The sequence below is a fragment of the Chelonoidis abingdonii genome, chromosome 2 (assembly GCF_003597395.2).
Source record: "Chelonoidis abingdonii isolate Lonesome George chromosome 2, CheloAbing_2.0, whole genome shotgun sequence".
In the NCBI taxonomy this organism is placed as follows: Eukaryota; Metazoa; Chordata; order Testudines; family Testudinidae; genus Chelonoidis; species Chelonoidis abingdonii.
This window is the reverse complement of record NC_133770.1, coordinates 217,427,925-217,450,538: the sequence shown is the minus strand read 5'-3', so window position 1 is coordinate 217,450,538 and position 22,614 is coordinate 217,427,925. Positions and strand designations below refer to the sequence as shown.

The following is a 22,614-nucleotide window of genomic DNA, read 5'->3' as shown; positions in this document are numbered from 1 at the left end:
GAGCCAGCCGCGCCGCCCCGCTGGAGCCAGCCGCGCCGCCATGATGCCCGGCAGGAACTCGCAGCCCCGCCACCCAGAGCGCTGGCGGCATGGCGAGCTGAGGCTGTGGGGGAGGGGGGACAACAGAGGAGGAGCCGGGGGGCTAGCCTCCCCAGCAGGGAGCTCAAGGGCTGGGCAGGCCTGCGAGCCATTGTTTGCCCACTTCTGCTGTCCAGTGCATTGCATGTGATGGTGTCTTTCTTTTCTTTTTTTGCAACACACTGCTTAAATTGAGCGCTTCACAATGAAAGGACTAACAGGCAAACAAACCGTTTGTGCCTAACAGTTACACAGATTACAATGCTTTTGCATTACAACACAGTACACTAAACATTTAATGAATATAAAGCAGATAGTATTCAAACCCCATACCACCAAAGAAGACTCTGCTAAACCAAAGGAAAAGGAAATGTGCAACATAAAACTAACATTGAGTATACAGATTTTCTTTTTATAGTTTAAAATAAATTCCCTCACAGTCTTTTCATGATTTCATGTGCTGTTTCTCTAGTAGGATAGAGAAGGCTCTTCTGACTGGGTAGAGTGTTATTAGCTGTGAAATACCAATATAGTGGCAGATCCAGGATGTTTTGGATTTTGTACAAAAAACTAGCCAGTTATGAAGGAGCTCTTTCTGGAAGCTACGGATTAAAGAGTGCTGTGTGCAGTCTATGTATTCGTTATTTGATTGTTATTGACAGTACGCTTGGCACTATATAGAAGAAAATATAGTTTGTGCCGTAGGGAGTTAACAATCCAGGCCTAGTGTGAGCTACCATGAATAGTCATGTCTGAGTTGATATGTGAAGTCAGTGGGACTACACTTGGTATCTCTGGTGCTTACTGCCAGGAATGATCCACCTGAGGCCAGTTGTTGAAGCCTTAGATCCAGTAGCGTTTACAGGGTTTAAACTTAAACAGATGGACAAAAAGAATCCCCAAACCAAAAGAACCTGGGAAGACAAAGAGAAAGTTCAACTTTATTGTTTATTTAACTGTTTTCTTTTCCCTTCTCTCTTCTATAATATAATGGAACAGAAAGTTAGCTTTTGGGTATCATTAGCATGCATAGTGCTTATCAGACAAATAAACGGACAGATCCCTGCCTACAGTCTACTTTAACCCAGAGCAAGAGTCCGTAAATCAACGGTGTTGGGGAAAGTATATGGAAGGACCAAGGTTATAATGTAACAGAGCTGGAGTGCTAATCTTTAATGTGGTCAGTTCCTTCCTTATAAAGTATATTTGAATACAATTAGATTTGGGGCAGTGGCCAGAGTGATGGATGGGGTGGAGAGATTGAAGGCTAATGAAGAGGAAAGGTTGTAAAAGAAAAGAGCAGGGCTGTATGCGGTACAACAGTGGAGGGCAACTTGTGGCCCGTCAGGGTAATCTGCTGGCATGCCTCCAGACAGTTTGTTTACGTTTGCATGGCTGCAGGTTGCCCATCACTGCTCTACAGGCTCAGGGGTGACATTCCAGAGCTAGGAGGCACAACAAGAAAAGATGCCAAGCCACATATGGGGGGAACCTAACTTCGCTATGGCAAATATGGTTTGTGATTTTTTTAAAAAAACCCACCAGAGTGACTGTTCTTTGTTGTTTCAGGTGGCAGACATTAGTTGGTGGATTTCTGCTACACGTCTCCTGGAAGCTGGGCTGGGTGGAGATCAGTTGCAGTTCAAGGTATGGTGAACTCTGCAATACGTCATTAATATTTATTTTTTGGTGTTGGACTATGACACAGTTAGGTTTGCTGCAGAGGAAAATATTCCTGTCACGTAGGAACAGATGGAAAGTGAGCAGAGTTCAGAGTATAAATGTACGGTTTTCAAAGACAGACTCCACTTAGCAAAGGCATGAAATATAGCCGATGGGTGATGTGAAGGTTCAATTTTCCATGAAGAGTGAGTGGTAAAAGGTGGTGCAGCCAAGATTTCTTGACTTACATATTTTTGGTTGTAATTAAAAAGATATATCTAGTGTATTTGATAAAGGAGTGAAATTTTCATGGTGATATTAGTTGATAGGTTTTTCAGATAGAGCACTTTTATGTTGAGACCTAAACAATTTGAATAGGGCATTGTAACTCTGGACTCCATAATTTTGAATGGAATCCTTTCTTTTGCAAGTAATGGGCTGAATTTTGCTTTCACTTATGCCCAAGTAATTAGACTGACTTCAGAGAGGTTGCAGGCACGTAGATGGGAACAGAATTTGTCCCGGCAGGCCTGGTGCAAGTACTAGGCAAACTAGGTGGCCGCCTAGGGTGCCGAGATTTAGGGGGCTCCGAAACGCGGTGCCTAAAAATAGGACCAGATAGCAATCAAGATGCAGGCTGTAGAGAGGATGTAGATAAGAACCATGCTCCCAATGAATTGCTCTCCTGTCATTTAGACAGCCAGCGATTCGGGAAGTCCTTTCATTAGATTGCAGACTATAGAGAGGTGATAAGAATCACACTCCCAATGAATTGCTTTCCGACTCCTGCCATTTAGAAAGCCAGTGAAGTCCTTTGATTGTGAATCGATAATTGTACAGATTGCTATGTTGGTAGGTACATTATTACAGTATTAGCTCCTCTGTCTTGTAGATTGCACAGCAGCAGCCAGAAGGAGAGTGGAGCAGCTTGCTGCGGGAAGTGTAAAACCCCCCACTGGGGCTGAGCTGTGCTGTCAGTGTGGTGCAAGTGGGGCGGCTTGCACATGGCATGCTCCTCGGAGAGCGACTAAGCCGCTTTAACCCACTTCCTTGCACCCAGCTTTCTACCCTCCCGACCCTGCTTTGGTGTGAGGGCCGCGCACTCTGCCTCACAGTCCTGCCTGCCCCACACCCCCCTGCTGGAGCGAGAGCCCAGTATTCAACTCCCCAGCCCGGGTGCAGGATGGACTCATGAAGGCAAAGCAGGCCACATGCTCCCATTGCCCTGTTGCAAGTTCACTTGGCCTGCTGCTGCTACATGCCAGGGATTGGAGAGGATAGTGCCTATTTCATCTTGAAGCTCTTTGAATCCTACCCCTCCTGCTGCCCCCCTCCACACTCAAACCCAGTCCGCTTCCCTTCCCCTTCCCAGCCAAACCTGATCCTCCCAGTGACCGAACCCCAGCTGCAGACTGCTCTCCTTGCACTCCCCAGCCAAACCCGATACCCCACTGACTCGATCTGCTTCCCTTCCCCACCTAACCTGATACCCCACTGAGTCAATCTGGTCTGCTTCCCTTCCGCTCCTCAGACAAACCCAATCCCCCACTGACCTGAACCCAGTCTGCTTCCTTCTCCTCCAGGCCAAACTCGAACCGTCACTGACTGAATTCGATCTGCTTCCCTTTCCTGCCCCAGCCAAACCCGAACCCCCACTGACCGAACCCAGTGTGCTTCCCTTCCCCGTGGAGAAATAAATTCTAAATTATGAGGTGTTACTCTGTGAGAGTATATTGTGTATAATGTATGTGATTTATTTTAAGATCCATGCTATGTTGTGCAAAGTGAAAACAATAACAATGTCAGCACTGTCAGGTTATTCATTTATCTTCATTAAATATGTAGACTAAATAATTCAATTAATAAATTTTCAAGCTGAACGTGTATTAATTCTAAGAAACAATGCCACATTATGCAGTATTCATTTTTGAAAGTTTTTAATAAGTGATGCTGGGGGCGAGGGGAGCGCAAGGTGGAAGTTTCGCCTAGGGCGCAAAATATCCTTGCACCGGCCCTGCGTCCTGATATGTTTTTTATAAACAATTTGGGTAGAGTGGAAATATTTTGGGCCAAAACGCTCATTGACAGGATCAACCCCTTCGGAGAACAGCCTTGTTCTGTTGGTGGTAGTTGGTAACTACAGTTACTAACAAACTTTTATTCTATATGGCAGGGGTAGGCAACCTATGGCACGTGTGCCAATGGCAGCACGCGAGCTGATTTTCAGTGGCGCTCACACTGCCTGGGTCCTGGCCACCGGTCCAGGGGCCTCTGCATTTTAATTCAATTTTAAATTAAGCTTCTTAAACATTTTAAAAACCTTATTTACTTTACATACAACAATAGTTTAGTTATATATTATAGATGTATAGAAAGACTTTCTAAAAACCATTAAAATGTATTACTGGCACGCGAAACCGTAAATTAGAGTGAATAAATGAAGACTCGGCACACCACTTCTGAAAGGTTGCCAACCCCTGCTATGTGCATTATTTTTCTTTACCCTTAATATATCCTGGAAATACAGAAGAGATGCAGGCATAAGTTACATCCTGTCAATTTTTTTTTAAGTAGGCTTCATTTGGAAATGATTTTTTTTTTTTTTTGGATGAAACCAAAATCAAAATTGTTTGTCAAATTTTTTCTTTGAGGTTTTTATGGGTTTTTGAAAAATTTAAAGCCATACCCAGAACTAAATCGATTTTTTTTGTTTCTAATGTTTATTTCTTTCAGTGAAAACCCTGAAAAATATTGAAGAAAATTTTAGATGAAAATTTTGGATTTTGTTGAAAAGCCATTTTCTGTCAAAGAAAAGATTTGATGGAAAAATTTTGACCAGCTTTTTTGTGTGTTTTGGAAACAAAGCCTTACATCCACTAGATGTCAGTCTGATACAGGGAACTAAATGAGACTAAACCCTTGAGAGATGAACAGTTGAGAGAATTTCTCCATAGTTTTATGGAGTAGGCATTCTCTAACTATTAGTTAATGACTAAATTAAATAACTAGGCATAGCCAATGCTTTAGACTTATCCTGCAAAGCACTGTAATTATATTCCAGTCTTTGTATGAAGTCTCATATTTTTCTGTACCCTTAGCTAGGTACTGCAATTCATGGAAGACATTTAAGTCCAAATTTTCAGAAATGCTCTTTAGTTCTGGGTGGCTTTAATTTTTGAGAGCCCATCTTTAGATAGCTAAACTTAGTTTTTAGAGGTGCCAAGTGTCCACATCTCCAAGTCATGCTTCTGGGAGCTGTGTTCAACACCTCTGAAAAATCAGGTGCATCAAGTAAGGCACCCAAACTTAAAGGGTGCTTTTGAAAAATGTAGCCCCATTAGCTTTGCACTGGAATATCCCTTTCTCCTGCGTGTACTTCTGACCCTGAACCCAAGAAATATCTTTTATAAAAGCTAAAAAGCAGCAGATACTGAGTTATATACGGCATGTGGCTTACAACAAGTTTTCTTTAGCTTTTTGGACACCCCAGTTTATCATCCCCCAACTCCCAAGGCCACCACAGTCACCATTCCCCTACCTGCAAAAAGGCTGGATTTGTAACTCTGTATGGAACTTGGCTCAGAAAGAAGGGGTCTGTAGAGAGTTGGAGATGTTCTGACCCTTAGGGGCTATGCATAATATCTCCATAGTTACTCAGGGAGTAAGAGATTATGATTCATATTGCATTCGCTCAAAGAGAAATGCCCTACGGATCTGATTCAAAACCCACTGAAGTTAATGAGTCTTTCTACTGACTTCAGTGGGCTTCTGATCACATCCTAACAGCCAGGCAGCTGCCTTTTCCTTTCCTGTCTTTGCTACAGCGGTTTACTTCCCTGTATGCATGTGGCTGTGTTCTGCTGTCAGTCACGTTAGTACACGTGACTCAGGCCATGTTTTCATTACAGATATATGTTGACCTAACTTATGTCGGCATGCAGTTATTAAATTGCTTGTGTGGATGCACACTTGGTTCCTTGTATTGGTGGTTTGTGTCCTCACCAGGAGCACTTGTATCGATTGTATTGTCAGCGTGTAGCATTGTGGGACGGCTCCTGAAAGCCAGCAACAGTCAACGTAAGCAACACAGTGTCTACACCAGGGGTCAGCAACCTATGGCACGCGTGCCAAAGACGGCACGTGAGCCAATTTTTAATGCCACGCTGGAGCCTGCCCGGACTCCAGCATGCCACTAAAAATCCTGCCCAGCCTCACCCGCTGTCCTCTGCCTTCTGCTCCCCCCGCGGGAGCAGTGAGCAGAAGCATAGCCGTGCACACGCGGTGGGCAAATGGCCCCACTCTCGCGGCATGGCAAGCCGCGGGGTCCGCGCTCCCGGGTCGGAGCACTGGGCCGAGCGCAGCAAGCTGCTGGCCCCTATCCCGCCTTCTCCCCTCCCCTGGACCCCTGGCGCCGCGTGCAGTGCTCTGGGGGTCGGGGCTGCGTGCTCCCGTGGGGCAGCGTTTGGCTCCATGGGGAGGCAGACACGCTCCCTGCTCAACTGGAGCTCTGTCACTGCTGCGTGCAGCGCTCTGAGGGGCAGGGCTGTGCTCTCCGGTGGGGCAGCGTGTCTGGTTCTGCGTGGAGCCTAAAGGTAAAGGACCCAGGGCTGGGAGGGTTGGATAAGGGGTGGGGGCAGTCAGAGGACAGGGAGCAGGGTGGATTGGATGGGGAGGTGGGGTCCCGTGAGGGGGCAGGGGGTGAATAGGGGTCAGGGCAGTCAGGGGACCGGGAGCAAGGAGGGTCCTGGGGGGGGGGAAGTTAGGGTGGGGGGGTCTCTGGAAGGGGTGGTCAGGGGACAAGGAGTGGGGGGGTTGTATGAGTTGGGAGTTCTGGGGTCCTGTCAGGAGGCAGGGGTGTGGAAAGGGTTTGGGGCAGGCAGGGAGTTGGGGGGTGGATGATGGGTTGGGAGTTCTGGGGTCCTGTCAGGGGCAGGGAGTGGTTGGATATGGGGGTCCTGGCAGGGGGCGGGGAGTGGTTGGATAGGCATGGGAGCCCCAGGGGTCTGGCTGGGGATGGGGGTGTCTATAAGGATCGGGGCAGTCAGGGGACAGGAAGGGGATAGGGTCCACTCCGAGGACAAGGAACAGGGAGGCTTAGATAGTGGGTGGGGTCCTGAGGGGCAGTTGGGGGCAGAGGTCCCAGGACGGGGTAGTCAGGTGACAAGGAGCAGTGGGGTTGGGAGTTCTTAGGGGGGCAGTCACCCAGCCCTCTCCCCTGAGCCCTGACCCCCCCACATGCACCACACCCCCTGCCCTGAGCCCTGTACCTCCCTCATACACATCCAGCCCTCTGTTTGACTCCTTCATCTCCCCACCCCCACAACCCTAGCCCTGACACCGGCACCCCCACCCATACCCAGCCCCCCCTCTGCCCTGACACCTTTACCCCCCCACATACCCAGCCTCCAGCCCTCTGGGTCCCAGCCCCACACAGCCTGCTGCTGGTCTTGGGTTCTGGCTGATGGACCCTTGCAAGCCGGGGTCCCGGCCGCAGGCCTTGCTCAGGCCTCTGTCAGCCTAGGTGAACATAACCCCAGACCAGCAGCGGGCTGAGCAGACTGGCAGCGTAAGATCAACATTTTAATTTCATTTTAAATGAAGCTTCTTAAACATTTTGAAAACCTTGTTTATTTTACAATACAACACTAGTTTAGTTATATAATACATAGACTTATAGAGAGAGACCTTCTAAAAAACATTAAAATGTATTACTGGCACGCAAAGCCATAAATTAGAGTGAATAAATGAAGACTTGGCACACCACTTCTGAAAGGATACCGACCCCTGGTCTACCCTGACAGTGCATTGACCTAAATACATCAATCATGTGACCTTAGGCCGCTCAGAGAACTGGTGTTACTAAATTGGTGTAGAGAGGCACTTACGTCCAAATTTAAGTGAAGACACTTCTACAGATAGGTTGGTGCAGGGCAGCGTATATCAGTTTAACCTTGTAGCATAAACCAGGTCTCAGTGCAACTCAGCCAGCTGCCTCCCATGTGCCCTCTCTTGGCTTAGGGTCACACTACAGGCAGCCTTCTTCAGTTTCTCTTCTTGGACTATTCAAAGAAACGTTACTTGAGGCTTTTTCTTGGTCAAAACTACCCAACATACTGTTACATCATCGGAATGTCTTTTTGAAATTCTTTTCCACTGCATTTTATATGATCGCATTGGAGATATAAACATTTCGGGAAACTTCACATGGTGGTCAGGGTTTTTTTATTTTTATGTTCCTAATGGGAATCCAGTTCTCAAGTTGCGGGGTTTTATTTTTCCAGAGTTCTCCATTCCAATGGCATCATTTGCTTTAGGTAGGGATCTGATGTGAACTCATTGGTAGTGCACTACAGTAGGTTCAGATCCTGATCCAGGCAAAATTCCAGTTGAAGTCAATAGCCTTAAAAGGTGCATTATTCCTATCAAAATGATCATAACTACCCAATAAACCAGAAAGCCTGGGAATTTCTATGTCTGTGACTTTTACATCTCCTGGGTTTTTAGTCATATGTCTTCAGAAGCCTATGTTAAAAGAAATGTGCAGAAGGAGATGAAACATGATTTTATGTTTTTCTTTCATTGTAGTTGCATAAATCTTTGCACATATATCCTCATTTCAGCTGATTTTAATTTCACATTCTTCAGTGGAGTTTTTTATGTTGCTTTTTGCATCATGTGACTGCATTTTTTGGCGCTTGTCTACAATTCATGAACATGATGTAAACCAGGGGCTTGTTTTGTAGTATTCAATAGACTTTAGAAGAATTAGGATTCCACACTTTTTAAAAATAAATATTCTGGCCTTACTTCATGATCTGTTAGGCCTGATCCAAAACCAGATGAAATCAATGGAAAAATTCATTTACTTTAATTGTCTTTGAATCCCCCCTTATTCAGGATTTGGTATCACTCCCACTGAAGTTAAGCACTTGCTTGGTGCTTTTGCTCCCCTACCCTCTGAGACTTGCAGAAGAAAACAAATTGTGAAGAGCCTTCATAAAGGTGAAACTTCAGCCCACAGCACGTATTAGTTGTTAGACTGCCTCTAGAAGTTTGTCTTAGTCAAAGGTATGCCATTATGAAAACTCAAGAGGCAAATCTCACAGGGGCTAAGTGACCTGTAGGAGGAATATGTTTGCAGACCTAGCTGAAGAATAAACATGTACATCCTGTGTGTGCGCGTGCGTGCATCACACAGGCCATTTTATACCTTCATCTGTCAGTTCTTCCAACTTCTATTGAGCAGATTTTTGTCAAAATCAATCCGAACAATTGCTGTTAATGGAAGTTAAACAGGTATTCTGGGCAGATATATATTGGGGAGCACAACTTCTGCTTCAGTAAAAGGGAAATTTGGGGTTAGGTGAGTTAACTTGTTCTTTTCTGTCCTGGAGAGTTCCTAAGTAAGTCAGGAGTGGGAATGTGGGGGCAAAACACTGAATTAAATAAATATGTACAGCTTTGCTTGAGAAAGCCCTTTTACATTGGCCAGCATAAACAACTACTGCTAATGGCCATTTGTAAAAGGAATGTGGTAAATAATGGTATTTTTCATTTTTTTTACAGATCTGAAGTACTGACATGGCTCCCGGCTTCAGCGCTTTTTGTGGGCATTATCTATGCAGGTTCCAGGGCATTATCTAGACTGGTAAGGAACACACCAGTGGAAATGAATAACCAGATTCTCTGTACTTCATGGATAAGAAAATGTTCTACAAGCAAAGATTTCAGTGCTGTTTTACTAACACTACTAGAGATTAGAGTGTTGATTCTGCAAAATGTGGAACATCACTGAGATGTACCTCGCACCCTGAACTCCCACTGACTTCAGTGACAGCAGAGAGGACTTAGCACCTTGCAGGAATGTTCAGCATCTTGCAGAACAGAGCCTCACCAATCTGCCTTATGCAAACAGAAGTTGCTGGAGGAGTTACTAACTCTGTTTTTTAAATTGTTTTCCTCTATTGCAAGTGAGATACATAATGAGATCAGTGGAAAAGGCTTGTGTCCCTTTTATAGGATATTTTTGACACATTATGGGGTTTGAAAAAATAAATTGCAAATTGTTTATTTGGGAAGAGATTAAGGGATTGAATGGATTCATAAAGTCATTTAAACTATAATAGGCCAGTGAAGATCTAGGTGAAGTCAAGTATGCTTTAAGTAATATTTAATATCATTTGTTTAAATTGCTTTCAGTATTTTTGAAAATGAAAATCATGTGACTTTATTTTAAAAAACCCATATCAGTATTTTATAGGAATTGTCCAGTCTGTGTGATCAGATGCTATGCAAACTTCCCTATGAGTTTTGTCAATGCATCCCAATCCAGACCTAGACAACATTCTTCAACTCCACGGCCAGATCATACCCACCCACATTAAAACCCACAAGAGGGATGGGGAGGGAAATCTCCATAAGAATCTGCTTGCAGTGATACACCTCAGCATCATCTTGTTGGGTGGAGAGAGTGAAGACAGGGCCCCCCGCTGCCATGGAAAAGCCATGGAAAAGGCTGTGGGGCCCAATCTCATTCCCTGTGGGTTACAGTGGATCTTCAGGAAACTGGGACCATTTGCCTGCAGATGGAATCTCAACCCTGGCCACCTACAATGGTGGCCTCTCTGGCTCCTCGTTAGAGCAGATCCATTTGGCTTCTCTTGGCTGTGACTAACCACAGATCCTTTAGAAAGGGCTAAAAGGAAACAATAATGCATCCTCAGGCTTCAGGCTATATTGTCTTCTCTGCCTGCACTCCACAGGGATGGAGAAAGTACTGAGTAAGTCCTCCCCAGTCAGATCCCTGGTGCACCCACTCCTCCCTTGGTTTACCCAGTTTCCACTCCTTCCTTACTGCCTGGATACATGGACATCCAGGAAAGAGGGGAATGTCTTTTGGGGGGAGAGGAAGGGTTGAGCCCACTTCTGTGCAGGATGGCAGAGATCCACACAATGAGGTTTCTGTCCATGCACAGATCTTAGGGGTCCATGTCCGAACCTCTCTTGAACAGAAGCTACCAGTTGTACTTTGTTTTGTGATGTGGACAAGTCAGGATTTAAGGGCCAATCCTGCAAACACTTGGGCACATGAGAATTACTCATGAAAATAGTTCTATTAGGTTCATGGACCCTAACTGGTGTGTAGATTCATGTATTTGAGTGAATTTCACTCCTGAATGCATGCTTCAATGTCCACTATAGGCATATAATACAGACATAAGGAAAATTAATTTAACAGATCACTGGAGTTGGGCTTGCTCGCATCAGCGGTATGTTTGGCTCTTGGATCCAGTGGTTTACCTCCTAAGTAGAAATTTAAGTAATTGTGTGGGCCATGCCAAGGGCCCAATCCTTTCAACACCTATGAGTGAATAACTTACACACATAATTGTTTACTGTATTGGGCTCTCTATTATTATTTGTGCACGTCACAAAACACACTGTCCATCTCTCTGCTCAGGACAGGTCTGGAACTGGAAGAGGATTGCTTGTGTCTGGACTGAGATGCATTGACAGAACTATGTGGGGAAGTCCGCACAGAATCCAATTGCACTGGCTGGTCCCAGACAGTAAACCTTCCATCCATGAGAACTAAAGCCACTCATACATTTAAAAAAAAATTCACATAAACATATGGAGAAGGTTAACTGAGCTGGTCAAATTGGAGCAACTGTTGGCTCTAAAACACATTTCTTTTGACTTTAGAAGGAGCCAACAGCATACAAAAAAAAGTAGTAAATTGGCTCCACAAAAGGAATAATGTAAATTCTGGTGTCAACTTTTCTTGGATATCATTATTTCTAGATTTTCCTATTATTGTGTCTAGCTCAAGATACTAATATTAGATGGTCTCATTTTAACTTTCTCACTTGGCATTGGAAGGCCAAGTCCAGCTGTGGGGTCAGTAATTGTTAGGTTTTCATTATGAGTGAAAGAGCAGCTGACAATTTGCTGCTTACATGGTTTGCTTGGTTTTTTTTTACATTTTCTTGCTAATTTATAGGTGTCTAAAGCAATCGTGTAAATGTGTTTATTGCTCCATCTGAATTGTCATTATAGCTAGGAATATTTTAGTAGAGACATTTTGTCCAGCTATTTGAAAAAGAAAAACAAAACGCAGGAAAATGGCTTGAGGCTTCTTTGCAAAATAAAATCTAAGATGTATTTGGTGCATACACTATTTATCATCCAAGTGGATCTCAAGCACTTTACAAACATGAACTAATCTCTCCAAGTCTGTTTTCCCCATCTGTGGATATTAATTTTTATTTTTCTCACATGAGTATTGACAATTAAAATCAACATTTTCTGATGTTGGGTTGCCTCAGTTTTTGGCTGTCAATCTGAGACACCTCAGACCTGATTTTAAAAAAAGTGCTGAGCACCTGCAGTCTAGTTGACTTCACCTGGAGTCAGATTAATCACTATTATTGTTGTCTATTTCTTGATTACTTTCACTGGAGTACCAGCAAGAGTAAGTAATAACAGCTTACTGTAGAGAGAGAGGATGCTAATTCTGAATGTCATTTTCCTCCTCCGGTGGCAGCCAATTCCGGTGTTCCTTACTGTCCACAATGCAGCAGAAGTTATAACCTGTGGATTCCAGAAGTTTGTGCACCAAGAGGTAATCGATATATGAAAGGCCAGTTCCTGTAATGTAACTGCACTATAACAAGATGTTGTATTTCTTTTAATACCTAAATTAGTCCTGCATGCTTTCCTGCCTGCACTGATTGCACTGCAGTGAGTCTCAGAGATAGCAGTCACTGTCAGCAAATATCAAGCTATTGACCTTTTTCTTGGCTAGGGAAATACTTTGAATGTATATTGACAATTTGATCTGTATATTTTAAGACTGGTTTGATCCTGATGATTTGTTCCTTTTGAAAATGAAAATCCCATCTCCTTTTGCCAGATATAAGAACTTGATCCTTTAACCTCAATGGCAGGAGAATTGGGCCCCTTAAATCTTGCAGGTACAGTGTGTATAGTAATTTGATAAATGATATGAGGCTCGTGAACTATACAAAGCTAGAATTGATCATATCTGAACATGAAGGTTAGGGGGGGAAACCATATATTTTTAGATGCTATGGGGTATGGCTGCACTGCTTTTTAAAACTCATGGCTGTGAATCTCAGAACCCAGGTCTACAGATTCGGGCTCATCGGGTTTGCACTACAGAATTAAAAACAGCTGTGAAGACATTTGAGTTTGGGCTGGAGTTTGGGCTCTGAAGCCCAGGAAGGCAGGGTGGGCTTCAGAGACCGAGCCCCAGCCTGAACCGCAGTGTCTGCACAGCTGGTTTTAGTGCCATAACTACAAGTCCATGTCTGTAGACACAGGCTCTGAGACTTGTTGCCATGTGTTTTAAAACGCAGTGTAGGTGTACCTTTATAGAGTGCAGTTCCCATTTAAGTCAGGAGAAAGATTCCCATTTCCGTTAACAGGAGTGAGATCTCTAGTCTTAAGATGTATTGGAGATCCTGCTTATTAGAGATCAGTGTGATTTGCTGTGTAGAGTGGCCCTGGCAAGCACTTCATACCGCATAAGCCTCCTCTAGTTTGAAAGGAATCTTCCATTAATTACATCTGTGGTATGTAGAATAAAAGACAAACAGCCAGCACTGGGTGCCACTGAAAAACTGAAGCTCAAAGACTGTACAAATGTCTATAATTTGATCCAGTCACGCCACAATCTGGGTGTATTAATAGCCAGGCTTTTGGCTCACTCCAAGATAAAGGCCAGGTATGAAATTCATATCTGGTTTCAGGTTAAGATGACCAGTATGCTGAAAATTCAGTTCTGAGATTGGTTTATGCCAATCTATAATCCTCATTCTGCTGCAAAGTAAGTGTCCCAGTAAAGCACAATGGCTGGGTTATTGTTGTTTGTCAGCCTCTGAACCAATTTATTTGCCGGTTGGGATGATCTGTAATGGCTTTAACTTTTTGTTGGAAGACTCCTTTCCACCATATGTAGAACTTATTTTATTAAATTATTAGTTCTGAATTTTTGTTATATATAGCAAATATTTAGTCACCAGAGAAAATGTTTGAAATCTATCTCCCATCTTAATGCAAAAAATGACCACTTTTTCAGCAATCAGTCACTTTAAATCTTTTGAGCACATTTTCTTTCTTTTTAATACAGCAGACCTCTCTCCTAAAAATCTGTAGGTAAGTTTTTTAAGCTACTCAAATGGGGTGAATTGCATTGGTTTTGGCTCTGGTTTCTATGTTTGCTTCAGGTAATGGAACACCAAAACAATATATGACTTAAGACACATTACTGTGGGCAGCAGTAGGCCCACGTTGCAACATTTATGTAATTAAATTATCTTCATATATTTTAATTTTCTAAAAGCAATTGCATAAATAGATTTCCCCATCTTCCCCCCCCCGGACCTTTGTATAACTTAAATGGCATTGCTGGAAGGCCAATGATTATAATTAACATCCATTGCATGCACGAGATGGAGGCAAAAAATGTTTTGGAAAGGAAACATATTTCAAGTTTAAACTTCCAAAGGATAATCATAAACAGCAAAAGAATGAAGCTTTAAAGTAGCTCAAAAATCGCCTTTCTGAAAATTATAGGGCCCAATTCTGCCACCCTTTCTCATGCTCGTGGAAGAATCTGGCTCTTTATTTGTTGTCCCTATAAGTTTAACCTCTGAAAAGGAGAGAGGGAGAATAAGAAATAGAAAAGCCATTCATTCAGAAGACCAAGTGCTCCTTCCCTCCCGCAGAACCCCTAATGCAGTGGTTTTCAAACTTTTTTTCTGGGGACCCAGTTGAAGAAAATTGTTGATGCCTGCGACCCAGCGGAGCTGGGGATGAGGGATTTGGTGTGTGGGAGGGGCTCAGGGCTGGGGCACAGGGGTGAGGGTGCAGGGTGGAGCTGGAAATGAGGGGTTCAGTGTGTGGGAGGGGACTCTGGGTTGGGGCAGGAGGTTGGGGTGCGGAAGGGGTTCAGGGTTCTGGGCTGGTGGTGGAGGCTCTGGGGTTGGGTTGCAGGAGGGGCTTTGGGTTTGTGGGGGGGGGGCTTGGGGTAGGGGATTGGGCATGCTGTTGGGGCTCAGACTTACCTTGGGCAGTTCCCAGTCAGTGGCACAGCGGGGGTGCTAAGGCAGGCTTTCCACCTGTCCTGGTCCTGCTGACTGCGTTGTGCCCCAGATGCAGCCAGCAGCAGGTCTGACTCTTAAACAGAAGCATGCAAGTGGCTTCCTGCCGACTCTTGCCCACAGGCACTGCCCTCCTCCCCCCAGCTCCCATTGGCCAGTTCCTGGCCAAAGGGAGTGTGGAGCTGGTGCTCAGGGTGGGAGCAGTGCACGGAGCCCCATGTTCCCCCACCTAGAAGCCAGACCCACTGCTGGCAGCTTCCGGGGCACAGCGTGGTGTTGAAATAGGTAGCTACTAGCCTGCCTTAGCTGGGCAGCACTGCCAATGGGACTTTTAAAGTCCTGGTTGGCAATGCTAACCAGAGTGACCCAGTGCCTGACATGCTGCGATCTAGTACTGGGTTGTGACCTGAAGTTTGAAAAACGCTGCCTTACAGTGTGGATTAGCCACTTTGTTTTGGAGCTTGAGAGTAAAGCTACCCCCTTGCTCCTAATCAGAGAAGGTTAGTTTAACATTTATGCTGTTTAGAAGCAACACGTTCTTTGATGTTTAGAACTTTTTTCAATCCAGGTGTTTTTTTCCCAGTGATCTTGTCATACATGGGTTTTGATCACTGGATTATCTCCATCAAGCATGCCTGAGTTTTTCTTGCTTGGTTTTGCTTTCCCCTGCCACGTTTTAAAAACAAACAAACCCCAACAACCAAAAAACACCTCGCAACCCTGGAAAACTAACTGCAAAACAATTGTTCATTATTGTTACTATTGATTCAGAGTTCCTAACTTTTCATGGTGTATTGCAGAAATAAAGATAGACATGAACTTTGGCCCAAAATGCGTACATTCTGAGTTAGGTGAATTTAAGAAATGATGACAACAGATGACAAAAAGGGATACATGGGGAGGTATGAGGGTTACAACAATTAAAGTAAACAGGCTTAATTCTGTCCTGCATCTGAGCTCTGCCTGGCGCAGGGGAGAAGGGTGCTGTCAAAGAGCAGGTCATAGCTACCTGGTTCTGCAATTGACTCAGCCCTCATGTGAGTAAGAGCAGCTTTAAGGACCTTACACCAGTGGAGGATTGGTATATTAGAGCTTCTCTCCTTTGCACCCTCAGTCCACCGTGGCCCCAGTGTGTGCCCTACGCTAGGAGTTGGGGGAGGAGTGGCTGGTGCAGGTGCCACCTCTGCTGGGTTTATGATAGCAGGGAACTCCCCTCAACAAGTGGAACTCTTTGCTGGCCATTTATTGCCATAACCTGATCCCCCCCCTTTGTGCTGCCGGAGTGGAACAAAAGGGCTGGATGATAAGGGAGAATCTGGCACAATACAATTAATACTCTCAAGTACAAAACTTGTCCACAGCATTAACTCATGTACATTTTGCATGGGTATTCTTTGCTGCTGATTAAATTCTTTTTTTGTTGTTAAATACAAAGGAGAATAGGTAAAATACCTTCCTGTTGGTGGAAAAAGTGATCATTTATGTAAAAATGAAGGGATGTCAGTGTGAGGTTGAATGTAAACTCCCAATCTGATCTGAGAGTGCAGCATTGGGTTATGAACTATAGGTCTTTGTTTTCTTTCACACAGTGTGCTATTCCTTCTGATCGCAGCAGGGTGCCTTCCTTTTTTTGACACACAGGTGGGTTCTGTTTTGTCAGCTGTCTTTGACCTTGGTATTTGGGTGTCTTGTTTCCAAGCCGGGGGAATATATTTGCATGGCTTTTGTGTGTGTGCTAAGGTAATTCACAGTCAGTTTTGTGAAGGGTTATAAAACTGTCTCCTTGGCCTATTATGTTTAATAACAACTAGGGCTGTCGATTAATCGCGGTTAACTCATGTGATTAACGTACGCGATTAACTCAAAAAAATGTATAGTCACGATTCATTGCAGTTTTAATCACACTGTTAAACAAGAGACTACCAATTGAAATTTATTAAATATTTTGGATGTTTTTCTACATTTTCATATATATCTTGTATTCTGTGTTTTAATTGAAATCAAAGTGTATATTTTGATTACAATTATTTGTCCTGAGGTGCATCTTACAAATGTAGATTTTTTTTTTTTGTTACATAACTGCACTCAAAAACAAAAATATAAAACTTCAGAGGCTTACAAGTGCACTCATCCTACTTCTGTTCTGCCAATTGCTAAGACAAACAAAGTTTGTTTACATTTTCCAGGAGATAATGCTGCCCTCCTTATTTACAATGTCATCAGAAAGTGGAGAACAGGCATTTGCATGGTGCTTTTGTAGGTGGCATTGCAAGGTATTACGTGCCAGAAATGCAACATTCATATGCTCCTTCATTGCTCGGCCACCAGTCGAGGACATGCTTCCGTGCTGATGGCACTTGTTAAAAAAAAATATGTTAATTAAATTTGTGACTGAACTCCTTGGGAATAGTACACCCCTGCTCTGTTTTACCTGCATTCTTGCATATATTTCATGTTACGGCGGCTCGGATGATGACCCAGCACATGTTGTTTGTTTTAAGAACAAGTTCACTTCAGATTTGACAAAATGCAAAGAAGGTACCAATGTAAGATTTGTAAAGATAGCTACACCACTCGACCCAAGATATAAGAATCTGAAGTGCTTTCCAAAATCTGAGAGGGGCGAGGTGTGGAGCATGCTTTCAGAAGTCTTAAAAGAGCAACACTCTGGTGCGGAAACTACAGAATCTGAACCACCAAAAAAGAAAATCAACTTTCTGCTGGTGGCATCTGACTCAGAAAATGAAAATGAACATGCGTCGGTCCACACTGCTTTGGATCGTTTTCAAGCAGAACCCATCATCAACATGGACGCATGTCCCCTGGAATGGTGGTTGAAGCATGCACATCTGACACATAAATATCTTGTGACACTGGCTACAACAGTGCCATGAGAATGCCTGTTCTCACTTTCAGTTGACATTGTAAACAAGAAGCAGGCAGCAGTATCTCCTGTAAATGTAAACAAACTTGTTTCTCTGAGTGATTGGCTAAACAAGAAGCAGGACTGAGTGGACATGCAAGCTCTAAAACTTTACATTGTTTTATTTTTGAATGCAGTACTTTTGTACATAATTCTATATTTGCAAATTCAACTTTCATGATAAATAGATTGCATTACAATACTTGTATTAGGTAAATTGAAAAATACTATTCCTTTTGTCTTCTTATAGTGCAAACACTTGTAATAAAAAATAAATATAAAGTGAGCACTGTACACTTTGTATTCTGTGTTGTAATTGAAATCAATATATTTGAAAATGTAGAAAACATCCAAAAAATTTAAATAAATGGTATTATATTATTGTTTAACAGTGCAATTAATCTCACGATTAATCGTGATTAATTTTTTTAATTGTGCGATTAATCGTGATTAAAAAAATTAATCACGATTAATCGTGAAATTTAAAAAAATCAATCACTTGACAGCCCTAATAACAACATAGTATATGAGCATTATTATTTTATTTATTTGTATTACGATAGCTTTTAAGAGACTCAGTCTTGAGGAAGGATGTTCCAGTGGTTAAGGTGTTAGCCTGGGACTCAGGAAACCCAGATTTAATTTCTTGCTCTGCCACAGACTTCGTAGGTGATCTTGGGCAAGTCACTTTGCTTCTCTGTACCTCAGTTTCCTGCCTGTAAAATGGGGATAATAGCACTTGTGTTGTAAGGATAAATTATAGACTGTGAGATACAAAGATGCCATAGAAGCATGGAGAGCATCTGTCTATGATAGACAGTCATAGACCAGGACCCCATTATTCAGGTACTGCACAAACATAACAAAAAGATGGGACCCTGTTCCCTGAAGCTCACAAACTAAGTAGTAGTTAAGTCATTTTTTCCCGACAGTGAAGATTTTTATATTTATGGTATGTGTGCGTGTGTCATGAAAGAGTGGATACTGTAACAGAAGGTACACATCTGGGGCAGGCCTAGTGATCTGCGCTGCAATCTTTGTTTGATCCAGTCATATGGTCTCTCCTGTTACAAGCGTGCAGAGGCTGAGAATCCTAGGGTACGTGTACACAGCAAAAATACCCCTGCAGCAGTGAGTCTCGGAGCCTGAGTCGCTTGCAGGTCTCGGGCTGCTGGGCTAAAAAATAGCAGTGTAGATATTTGGGCTCGGGCTGGAGCTGGAGCTCTGAAACCCAAAAAGGAGAAAGGGTCTCAGAGCCCAGGCTCCAGCCTGAGTCCAAACATCTACACTGCTATTTTTAGCCCTGCAGCCCAAGCCCAACAAGCATGGGTCAGTTGACCCTGGCTCTGAGACATGTTACTACAGGTCTTTTTGGCTGTGTAGAGGTACCCTTAGAGAGACGGAATGACTGGCTACTGTGGGAAGAAACATATTGCAGTACTCTGCAGCAGTCCCCCATCTGCTATGCTAATTTAGGAGAATTAGTTGTGACAGGTTTCTGAGGGAGTCATGTCTCTTCTCCTCTGCTTGAAGAAAAGTAGCTGCTTGCCAGGGTTTGACAGCAGAGAGTGGAGATTAGGGGGGTTGTTGGATTCTCAGGTTATTTAAATCAATGCAAGAAGCCAATTGAGCTATACTGATTTTTACCAGCTGATGAGCTGGTCCATGGAATATAAAGTCCAGGTACACTGAGGGAGGATGATTCTCTGGGCTCTAAAAGAGTCTTTGAGAAATCTTTAATCTCTCCTAATGTGTTGTCGTTTATAGTGCAGTTCCGATTGCTTTTAATCTGTGAAACCAAATACAAAAGAAGTATTTGTGGACATATTTACATGCATGTGCATTTATTTATTTAGATGTTCTCTGTTGCAGTTTGATCCAGATGGCTATTTCTGGGCTCTAATTCACTTGATCTGTGTTGGTAAGTTTTGAAAAACTTGTCTGAGAAAATAGAGAAAACCCGTTAAGCAGGCAAATTATGGCCTTCTTGTGAAAATAGGGAAATTTAAACTGATGATAGAAAGAAGAAGAAATATTTTGATGAAAGATAAGAGAGGATTTATTGTCATACTGCTTTGCACAGCAGAAAATAGGAAAGCTCCCTCCCCACCCCCACTGCCTTTATAGCTTTTTTAATTGAAAACAACAGTAGAAGAACGTAGACATGGCAGTCAATGGTAACTCTGGATCAGAAAATTCACGTATAATTTTAATAAACAGTGGTTGTTTTGCAGGGTTTTGATGCTTGCTCGCTAATAGATCTTCCTTGGAAAACATTTCCTAATAGCTTGTGGTCTGGGCTTTACTTACACACATTGATTTTTCGTTTAAAAAGTCTGTTAATAGATAGTATTTTAAAATACTGAAAATCTGTGCAGAACATACTCCTGGAGGAAGAGTGGTGAAATTTTGGGTTATATTTGTATATGAGTATACAATACTCTTGCATTTTTTAATTTAAACTGTGATTTTCTTTTCTATGTGCATTTGGATATTTTTCTGTAATTTGAATAATTTTTGGGATTATTGGCTTTGGCATAGTAAATCTGATGTCAGTGACACACTTTTTCTCCAGGTGTGACTGCTTAAGCTACCATGGAATCTGCAGATCAGGAAAGTTGAAATAATTAAATAATAATGCATTTATTAATATATAGGATCTTAGCCATAGGTCATTATTTACAAAAAATAAATATAAAAAAATTTCTAATTTTAAATTGACACAACTCAATAAAACATATACACATTTTAAAAGGACAAAATTTAAAAACACAGGATTAACCAGTCTCCGATTCAGCTACACCTTTAAAATCCCCACCTCTAGAAGGGTGGTCTTGTGGCTAAAGCATTGGACCAGGTCTCAGAAAACCTGAGCTCATTCTTGGCTCTGCAATACACTTGCTGTATGCCCTTGGGCAAGTCCCTCAAACCTAGATCCTCCTGTTTGGTGCCTAAATACTTCTGAAGATCTGGACCTTGGTCTGTCTGTGTGTCAATTCCCCATCAGTAAAATGGGGATAATAGTACTTCCTTTCCACCTGGTCTATTAAGGTTATAAACTTTTTGGTGCAGGGATTATCTCTTACTTTATGTTTGTATAGTGCTTAGAGACTCTATTCTAGTCTGGGACAAGCTATGGTGTTAATCTGTGTGATGGGGCATCCACACCACACTGGCAGAGAAGGGGTTAATACAGCCCTGGGGAGGCTGCACAAGAAGTAACCAATAGGAGAGAGGCTGCAAGGAACAGCCAGTCATGGACCAGTGGTCCCATATAAAAAGAGCCACAGGGCAGAGCAGAGTCGGTTGCTGCTGGGAGCCCAGGGAGTGAGGACTGCATCCCTAGAGGGCTGAGAGAATTGTAAGCACCGTGGACAGAGCAGTGGCTGGCTCCTGGGACTGAGCTGCTGAGTGTCTTGAGGTGAGGGTGAAGAAGATGCTAGGGCCATGGGGAAGTGGCCCAGAGAAACAGAGCAGCATTGACAGTAGAACAGCAGGAGGCTGCTATTTACAGGGTCCCTGGGTTGGGGCTTGGAGTAGTGGGCAGGCCCTGGTCCCCGCACTTGCCTCTGGGGAGGTGGCTGGACTGTTGGACAGAGATACCCCTTCCCTCCACCTCCTGAAAGGGGGAAATACAAATGACGACCTACTGGAGGGCTGAGTTGAGAAGAGGATGCTGCGAGAGGAGCCGTAGGCAGGAGCAAAGACAGAGTGCTGATGTGCAGACCCTGGATGGGTTGGCCTTGAGCTAATCCCCAGCATGACCTGGAGGAGGTGCCAGTCTGGCAATGAGGGCTGCATCCTGTGATAACCTGTTCCACAGTAGTCTGCTGCACACTAAAGCCTGGTCTACATTACATGTTTAAACCGATTTTAGCAGCGTTAAACCGATTTAACGCTGCACCCATCCATATAATGAGGCCCTTTATATTGATATAAAGGGCTCTTTAAACTGGTTTCTGTACTCCTCCCCGATGAGAGGAGTAGCGCTGAAATCGGTATTACCATATCGGATTAGGGTTAGTGTGGCTGCAAATCGATGATATTGGCCTCCGGGCGGTATCCCACAGGTCACTCGATTCCTATCCTCCGTAAGAGCCAACGGGGACAGAAATCAGTTTTCGCGGCCGCCATTCCTGGGATATGCCCTGGGCAGACGGCCATAGCATGGCCCAACCATGGGAGGCGCCGTTTTGACCTTTGTGTCACTGTCACGTATGTGGTTCTCCTGGATGGCATCGGCTCTCGCGTGACAGACGGCACGCTGTACTGCGAGTTGCTATCCAACAGCAGGCATTCTAATTTGTGCCATTAGCAAGGTTAGCAGCAGACGGTTTACCAGGTTGATTCCATGTGATTGTCTGCGTTGTGCCAATTGTAAGTTGCGCGATGAAGATGATGATTATCAGTCATTCGTGTACCCGTTCTGCTTGCCTTGTCCATGCGGATCTGCTCCTGGGCTGGCTTGTCGCCTTGAGGTCACCGCCCAGGGGGGCTCGCATAGACAAAAAATGGGATCATGACTCCCCGAGTCAATCCCTTATCCGATTTATTGCGTTGTATCTAAATAATAGAGCAAGTCCTGCTAGAAGTATGTGGGCAAGAGATGTACGTAGAGAAGCCAGTGTATCAGGAGAACCAGAGAGCTACAGTGCCGCTCTGTATTGGTCAAAGATCCTGCAGAAATTATGAGCTGCATGGCCATTCTAGGGGGTGCCCCTGAAACACCCCCCATGCTTTGCCTTCTCCCCAACCTACGCTGGTGGCTACCATGGCAGGGGTTTCCCCCAAATTTTTTTTTTTTTTTTTCCTTCCTTCTCTTTT

The 22,614-nt window shown here is 43.7% G+C and overlaps 1 protein-coding gene across 6 annotated transcripts in view; it reads left to right on the top strand.

Annotated features, from left to right (window-relative positions):
- Nucleotides 1-22,614, top strand: part of SLC35D4 (solute carrier family 35 member D4) — a 96,278-nt gene that overhangs the window by 7,697 nt on the left and 65,967 nt on the right. For 3 of the 6 annotated variants that reach the window (XM_075062965.1, XM_032795818.2, XM_032795821.2), the window contains exons 3-8: nucleotides 1,648-1,725; nucleotides 9,307-9,388; nucleotides 12,287-12,364; nucleotides 13,895-13,920; nucleotides 16,457-16,508; nucleotides 19,663-19,711. In XM_075062965.1, coding sequence (XP_074919066.1) covers nucleotides 1,648-1,725; nucleotides 9,307-9,388; nucleotides 12,287-12,364; nucleotides 13,895-13,920; nucleotides 16,457-16,508; nucleotides 19,663-19,711 — 365 coding nt within the window. The remainder of the gene's footprint in view (nucleotides 1-1,647; nucleotides 1,726-9,306; nucleotides 9,389-12,286; nucleotides 12,365-13,894; nucleotides 13,921-16,456; nucleotides 16,509-19,662; nucleotides 19,712-22,614) is intronic. The other 3 variants (XM_075062966.1, XM_075062968.1, XM_075062967.1) reach the window with 3 other exon arrangements.